Source organism: Cebidichthys violaceus, unplaced genomic scaffold (assembly GCF_023349555.1).
Source record: "Cebidichthys violaceus isolate CVI_PGR_0920_01 unplaced genomic scaffold, fCebVio1.0.p SCAF_46, whole genome shotgun sequence".
NCBI classification, from domain to species: domain Eukaryota; kingdom Metazoa; phylum Chordata; class Actinopteri; order Perciformes; family Stichaeidae; genus Cebidichthys; species Cebidichthys violaceus.
Genome location: NW_027176661.1, coordinates 1,180,822 through 1,189,636, shown reverse-complemented (window position 1 = coordinate 1,189,636; position 8,815 = coordinate 1,180,822). Strand labels below are relative to the sequence as shown.

Genomic DNA, 8,815 nt, shown 5'->3' with positions numbered 1-8,815 from the left:
CCGGGCTGGTCCTCTTGACAGACGAGAGTTTCACTGTGCATTATTCCCCCCCAGATTTGAACCTGATTATGACTGTTATGTTGATGGAAATAGTTAAGGTAAATGGTTACATATAAATAAATATGTAAACGACGACCGCGCTCTTAAAAATAACTCAGAGGATGTAAAGGACATGCAGAGAGCACAGCATTTGAACTCCCCCAACTAACTTCGAGGCGGCTGTTCCCTCAGCTGACGCTAGGAGCTGTCCGCGGTGCTGAAGCCTCGGCTCGCTGCCTCGTCTCTCCAGGTGCCGACTGCTCACACAGACAGACAGGAATCCGCTTACTGAGCGTCCAAATTAAAAAGGGACCTCCGTATTTCACTTGATCATTCTCGACTGTCTTCGTGGTGCGAATTACAGAGGAAGTGCCACGGCGAACCGTGCGGCTCAGTTTATTTTGCGCACGCTTGAATTTCTCGCTTTCCTTGTTTTTTTCTTAAGCCCTGGAAGTATTCTTTCCCAACACAAGGACGTGTTCTGTAGCTACGCGAAGAGCGACCTCCACTTTAGTAGACATGTGTATGAGACAAGACTGTCAATTGAAGACCCTCTTCGCGGTTTTGGTTCTCGCCGCCGCCGTGGCCGACATACATGGACAAGGTAAGAACTTGGGTCTCACGCGCACTTTGTGGGGATTGTTCCGTGCACTTCCTTTTGTCAAACTATATGAGGCGAAGGTAGAGCTGAGTGCTGGGCAATGACACCAGGCTCACCCCGATCAGATCGACAAGTGTGTATGTGGCAGGCGCTTGCACGATGATCCATTTGATATTGAATTTAAAATTTCTTGGTTTAATTCTTCACCATCAAGCGAAAGAAACCACAACATTGCTGGTTTAATTAATTATCTGCACACATTTAAAGATGCTACGATTTTCTTTAAACTACAGAAATAACTTAAATATTAAATAAGAATCAGGCAGCATATATATATATATATATATATATATATATATATATATATATATATATATATATATATATATATATATATATATATATATATATATATATATATATATGTATATAAATAAAAATCAGCCTCCAAGAATTTCCTTACTGCACACAGAGTGTAGCTCATTCGAAGTTATAGATCCTCACATTTTGCCACTGGTAATATGTTTTTTTTAACAGTCAGTTACATAACAGTTTACTGTCAACAACTTACAGAATCTCTTCAGAGTGCTATAACAACACACAGACACACACAGACACACACACACACACACACACACACACACACACACACACACACACAAACAAACACATGTTTGGCCACAAGTAAAAGTTCACACACTAAAACCTGTTTTGAACAATATTTAATCTAATGTGATGGATTTTCCCAGTGAGATGCTTATTTATTTGTTGAAGCCAGGAGTAAACAGTCAGGGAGTGACTTGTTTTGGGCATCGAGGTCCGTGTGACAGACGGTGCTCGGTAATAAGACTCTAATCCTCAGGAATTGCTGAAGATTATTGACCAAGCTGTTTGACACAGTTGAGTGCTTGTGGGTAGCCGCGACGCATTCATGCACAGTGGCCCTTGTCCTAATTATTTCTCTATTGTGCCTCTGCCCTCTCTTTATCATTCTAACTATGCAAGCTGTCGGTCTACCTGTGTTTCATCTTGTCAGCACAGTTCTTCTACCCCCCCCCGTGTGGTGATCTATATCACCTAGCTCCTTCTCATGCAGTTTTACATAGACTTGAGCCACCTGCAAGGTAGTGTGTGCAGATGCAGTTTGTCCAGCAGGATAGCAGTAAAGAATACAATGTACAGAAAAATATTTACATCTGTACTTATTTATCTGAGCGGGATTGCAGATATATAGTAAAAATAACACCTTTTCTATGCACAGGTTAGAAAATGCACATCATCAGCGAATACAAGTATCTCATAATACTGCAACACAATCCTTTAGGTTGAGTAAATGACCGAAGGCTTTTCTAAAATGTCTTTTAGTGAATCATTTTTGATGAAAGCCGTCTGTTTCATGTTGAAAATGAACACATCTATAGGGACAAGTGATTACTAAACAATGCAATAATTGTGAAAATGAATTCACATTGCCTGGGCTGTTTCAGTCATTGCATATCAGCCCATGCAAAACCAATCCTGGACCAGCGCCTGAAACAACATTTTACACTATCAACAAAACATCTGCTGATGGAAATCTAGAGGAGGAAAGGTGCTGTGTCGCTTCAACAAAGAATTTCAGAACCTTGCACAAGCAAATTGCAAATCTAGTTGTTCCTGGTACAGCCCGACACCCTCAGAAGACTTTTCATATTGTATAAATGTTTGATGAACTTCTTTGAGTAAACATACACTGTACAGTAGTGCTTATAAGTAGAAGATGTATGCATTCTATTTGTGTTGACAAATGCACACATACCAAGAACACACCTGCACTGCTCGCTCACTCTAGGGAGGGGAAAAATGCACAGTGTACTATTTTTTTGAGAGAAAAATAAAATTGAACAGCTTCCATTAGTGAATTCTTTGCCATTGCTTAGCCAGCAAATGCTCACGCTTTAGTAAATTCAGATGGCTGGCCATCTGAATTTTTGAATCTTGTGGTTTTGAGGTTGACATCGTCAAGTTTTGACAAGCAGTGAGGTCTGATTCTCTGATTTGTGGCACATGCCTATTGTTGACACGCTTCAGTGTGTTACTGAGCAGGGAATACAAACGCCCATCCATTTCACTGTCATGAGCATGCGGCATTTTGGGGTCTGTGACATTAGTTTCCCATCTGTAGTGTGCACTTTCACATTGTTGTGTAGAGAACATGTTATTTTCAGTGAGAAATGTAGCTTAATATTTATTGTTCGGGTCATCAAGATTCTAAGCGACTGATTGTTTCTCAACTGCTGGGTTATTTCTATTTTCCATCCAAGTTCATTGCTCCTGATGCTTTCTATTTGCAAAGAAAATTCAGGTTGTTTAAAAACATCACCCTGCACAAACACCTTTTTCTTGATTTGCAGAACTAATACTAGATTGTATTGGCTTCTAACTGTTAGTCAGAAATAAATGTGAAAACAGATGTATTGAAGACATTTTACATATTAAAATGTACTATATAAAAAACATTTATTGCAAAGCGTGTCCTGGCCTTCTACAACATTTTGAGCAGCGGCTATGTCATTCATTTGGAAAGCATCAAATAAAAAGCAAAACATTGAAATGACAAAAAGGAAATTCAAGCATGCAAAAAATAATTACCCACTCATTAATTAAAAGAAAATGATTAACAGGTCTGTAGGCACAGAGTTCATGGTTGTAACAAATAATGTTGCTTTTCAAATTAATTGGTCAAGGCTTCTATCCCTTTAATTTGTTTTCCCCATTAATAAGAGGTCATTCAGGGAGACAGAACGATATAAAAACAGTTTCAAAGAGGATCATTAAAATTCTGATCAGAACCTCAGTCTCAGTTCTTTATGTACACCTTTAACAGCAAAAACAACAAGATAATTAAATGGACGGCCCATAAGTCTGCACCATACTTTTCATGAGGTATTTTCTTTTAGTCTGTCCTCCAGCCTTTATTTCTGTTTTGTGGAAATGGAATAGTGACGCCATAGTTCTGTATGCAGTTTGCATGATTTCCTTACATTTCAGGTTTTTCCTCTTTTTTTGGACATGTCAAAGACATATAAGTCAAGTGGTTTGTGACTCTGAAATTGAGTTATGTGTTCAATCTGTACACTGGGATAGAATCTGTCTCACATCATGAATAAAATAAAGACAAATATATATTCATAAATATTAAATCTGATTAAATCTCACTCCATGAGGATTAAAATTAAATTGTGTGAATTGCTGTGCTGTGTGTCGTGTGAAAAACAGAGCTGCACATGCACAGCATCCAGCAACAGTATTCCGAGGATGCGATAACCAAATTGCAACAAGTAATACTTAACATGAGAACCTACAGGCCTTTAATTATCTCCATGCGATTCTCAGAGCGACAAAGTGACAGAACTTGTTATGGACATTTGCTGGAATAGACAACCTGAAGGCAACAGCTTTAAGTTGTCATAAAAGGTATCAATCAAATTTACACTCTGATATAAAGCATGTAATCAGCTGAAACTGCCATTACTTTAACAGCACTGTTAGAAATCATATAAAAAAATATTCAAAGGAACATACGTTCCCAGATAGTGTGTAGAAACATTCCTCACCACTGAATCTACGTTAAGTTAACAATCTCTCACAGTGGTTCATACGTTCGTTTCCAATTCATTCATTACAAAGCAGTTCAACAATAATTTAATTTTGTAAAATTATTCAAATGAGTCTGTCTGATAAAAACGGACACATAATTAATGGCTAATCACGCATTCATTCAGTGTGGAGAGTTTTTGCTGGCCTTGGTGCAGCATTTGAAGTTTTCCGCAATGTAATGACATTCAGCTGAGCCTATTATCTTTATGCTTACACATTATCTCCGCCTGTTAACAATGATCTGTAGCCATCGGGGAGTTGAAGAAAGGGATGTTTTATGTATCCTACAGCTCATTAAAATGAGTTACGATCTCCTCTTGGTTGACAGAGCACTCCTTGACATGCCACTATTGGTTTAAGGAATGTGTATTGTCAACTCTGTAAGTCTTGGTTTTAATATATCTACCAAATGTTATTCATCATTAAAGCATATTGCAAGTTAGCTTGTATAAAACAACAATGTTACATCCAGTTCACGTGGAGATTTCTTCTTCTTCTTCTTTAAACTAAAACTCTACTGTGATGCTGTATTGGACTTGATTTGAGGTTGTTGTTGGAAGAGGTGCATATTAAAACTGCACCATAGTCATTGAGAGGGTGAACATTTCTGCGGACCCACTTTTGTTTTGACACCTGTCACCACAATGGCATCAAGTTAATTTGACGTTTCAAAAAAGCATTTTGTGTGGTACTCATTCAACTTAATGGTGTTTGTCTCGCTAACATCCCGGGTTACGACACTAGCTTTCTGTTTACCAGCACTGGAGGTGGTGTTCATATTCACAAACGGTCATGAAATGTGCTCTGATCGTGGGAATAAGACGGCAATACTTTCGAGGAGGAGATTGCTGCTTTGAGCGATGTGCTTGAAAAATCTGAGCATCCTATAGTTCCAGGGGTGGTAACTGGAATTATTCAACACCTGTTTGTTGGATTGCCAGTGATTAACTTCATCAAGGGCTATTCAGCATCTGTGTGCTGTCATAATTAGTTTAACTTTCCCAAGGCCTGTCAATGGTAAATGAGAGTCATTATGCCAGAATGCCCCTCTTCAAGGCTTGGCGCCTGCCTGCCTCAGCCCCTCTCTGTGCCTGTCTCGGTCTCTTTCACTGCCTCCTAGGTGGAGCTCACAGCTTGGCTGAATGCGACTCATTTTCAACTCTTCATGTGCAAATGCCTCTCTCTCGCTCCGTGAGAATGTCCTATGCATTCTAATTTGAGTCATTGCCTCATATATTTTCTTCCTCAAAAGTGTGGAGCTTTGTTTGTGGAAGGAAGGGAGTATTTTTGCAAGGATCTTTTTTGGATTTCATCACAGCTTTTCTTGGAATGGGTCTCCAACAGCTGGTTTTGCCCTATAGAAAATAAAACCTGGTGCCTTCACTAAATCAGGCTGTACTTCAGCTCAATCTGCAGTTCAGAATTAAAATTCAGATGTGGAGAGCGGCAAAGTGGTTGGTTTATTTCTTTTCCTCATATCCTTGTGTGGTCAAAATGCAGCATCAGCTTTAAAAATAAGGGCAACCAGCTATGTTGTATAAATAGTGAAATAAGTATTTTGATCATCAGTTTCTTTGTCAGGTTCTCTTTCCTCCTCCCTGTTTTATTTAACATTTTGCTTTTCATTTCATCTTAAGGGAGACTCAGAGATGAGTGGTTGGCATTCGTTTGTCCCAGAGTAATTGAACATTTTAGTGTCCTTGGTTTGGGGTAAGCTAACTAATTAACTAAATGCATTCTGTTCTCCAGCACTGAAAACATGTAAATAGGCTTTTTTAATTTTTCCCCTAATATAATTGCTTTGTTAGCATTCTGTATATTTACGCATACACACTTCCTGCATACACTATATATTTCAAATCTCTGAATAAAATACCGTCAACACTGACAACATGGTCACCATCAAAAGTAACAGAAATAACTGTATTGGCTACTTGACAATTAACCAATAAAGCAAGAATGGGTTCAGCTTTTTGATTCCATTATAAATAAATGAGAAAATACATCAACAATATTACAATTTAAGCAATGCAATTAGATTTTTGTCCATTTACTCGACTTATTTGCCTTGGCTCTTATCCCAGGTAAATTTGAATTTATTATGCATGCAGTGTATAAGACAATATATTATATACAGTTACACTTACAAAATAGCACTCAATATTGTGAGTAATTATTAAAGCGTGCAACAAAGCAGGAACGACTTGAGACAACGAGATTTGTAATTTAAAAAATTACAAATCATATTGAGGGTGACTCATTCTGTAATAGCTACTCAGATTGTTTTTGTACAATATTAATATATGTTACAAAAAACACATAGTCCAGTACAGCATTTACAAATACAACAATGCAGAGAGAAAAAAAAAAGCTTTTTTCTTCTTGAAAGCAGTTCCCATCCAGTTCCCATTTTATCACGTTGACAGTTTGGAAAGACCTGAAATCGGTTATTGTGTTTTAGATAATTATGTGAGAGGTTTCTCCAACAGGCCTGTGTTTTGGCTCAACACAATCATCTCTTCAGAGATATAAAGTTAACAAGTTTACAATGAAAATTTCAACATGTGCCCTCAGCAAAGGAGAGAAACTTCCTGAGGATCGGAGGTAGGCACCCAGAGCCGCTCCACTTATGAAATCTCCCAACCCGAGCAGAGGACTGGGGCTGGACTTCCAGCACGGAGGGCAATGGACTCTGGAAAAAAAACGGAGGGGCATACACATTTAATTTATTCCAAGTGAAGAGCTCCCCTCTATAACAAAAAACCCTAAATGAAGCAATGTCTACCACTTTGTCAAGGCAGTACATCGCTGGCTTACTTCTACCTACTTTGCCTTTAGCCTTGCGCCTTATCGATCCCACCAGTCGTCTACTGACAAAAGAGTCGGCATGGTTTGCCTCCCCCAGGCCAGGCCTCCTTTCCGCACCTTTCACGCTCTGCCTGGCCTTGCACACACCTCTCTAATCAGGACTGGCGTGTTTTGCGGCTGCAGTGGGGATGGCTCTCTGAAACGATTAGGCTTGGGGACAGCTCCGGCTCTCTTCCCCTCTTCTCCACGCCACATTCCATCTAGAAGGCATTTCATCTGTGGCTGTGGGAAGGCTTATGCGGGGTCGGAGAGCGCTGGGTGAAAAGCAGCAGGTAATAGGCTGTGTAATGTGTTTGGGGGAGTAGTTTTAGTATTCACAGTTAGTACTGACCTCTGGCAGGCTGAGCCACCCCCACAGTAATTTCCTCTGAAAAGATGTAATTGAATTCATCAGGATGAGTAAACATATTATAAGTAGCAGCGAAAGATAACAATGTTGTGGATAGATCAAGGAAGGGGATAGTAGCTCCATGAGTAATTGAAAATAGTCAAAGACAAACATAGGCGAAGAAAGTCTGCAGAAAGCAGGGGGAACACATTGCATTTGTAGTTGCAGCTTAGCTGCTCCTCACGCAACATCTGTCTTGATTGTAAGTACTGCAAGCTGATCATAAGACCACCAAAAGCATTGGATTCTTGCAGTGCATGCACCGCTGGCTAAAATTAAGCAAAGTATCACAGGCATACATCCATTTCCAAGCCTTCTGCTCCGCTGACGTGTTCAGGTCACACAATACAGACACAGAGCAGAGGGACGCGATGTAACCCTGAGCCTCGTGCTCTGTAGTGAGATGTATTGAAGTGTCGCCTCAGAGGACCTTGTGTATAATTCAGACGTTCTAACATCGACCGTCATCTTCAAAATATCGAACATTGTCAGTCCTAGCAACTGCCGGGTGGTCGGGCAATTGTCTGTCAGTTATAAGGCGGTCCTCTGCCTCCGCTTCTCTCCCGGTGATGGAAAGCCAGCTCATTGTGGCCGTTCTCATCTGTCAGAGCAGCGAGCAGCCTTTACAGAGAAAGCCCGTCCTTAAGAATGGATTAGTTAGCAGGGAACAGCTGGAGCTCTGTTAGACCATGCCATTGATTGCTGGACTATAGCTTTTAGTGGTAAAAGCTGGCCCATGCATTGGATGCTACTGACATCTCTTTAAGATGGCGGGTGAAAAAGATGGTGACATGATGTTTAGTAGCTTCCTATTGAAGAAAAAGTGTTGAAAGCCATTACCATTGACGGGAACATAGTGAGTCATTGCTTAGTATCTTTGTGTTCCTTCTCTTTTTACATATGTAATAAAGACAAGCTGACATCTGAAATATCTCAATAGCTATTGGATAGACTGCCATTGAATTTGGTACAGACATTCATGGTCCCCAGAGGATGAAAACTGCTGACTTCTGTGATCCCCTGAATTTCTCATCAGTGCTGCCATGAGGTTTGCATTTGTTTTTCAGTGAAATATCTCAACTATTGTATGGCCTATTGTTCATTTAGTTCTGATATCCATCATCTCCAGAGGATAAATCATAATGACTTTGGTGATGCCCTGACTTTTCCTTGAATGCCATCGTCACGTCAAAATTTAATTTATTTTTTACTTTGGTTTATGAGCAAACTGGCATAATTGACATTCCCATCAGCCTCGGCTGTATTTTACATTTCAACAA

At 39.8% G+C, this 8,815-nt stretch overlaps 1 protein-coding gene across 4 annotated transcripts in view; it reads left to right on the top strand.

Annotated features, from left to right (window-relative positions):
- The first annotated feature begins 302 nt into the window (after window positions 1-302).
- Window positions 303-8,815, top strand: part of LOC137886824 (seizure protein 6 homolog) — a 101,206-nt gene continuing 92,693 nt past the window's right edge. For all 4 annotated transcript variants that reach the window (XM_068729472.1, XM_068729471.1, XM_068729470.1 and 1 more), the window contains exon 1: window positions 303-643. In XM_068729472.1, the coding sequence (XP_068585573.1) occupies window positions 559-643 (85 nt within the window). In that variant the 5' untranslated portion in view covers window positions 303-558. The remainder of the gene's footprint in view (window positions 644-8,815) is intronic.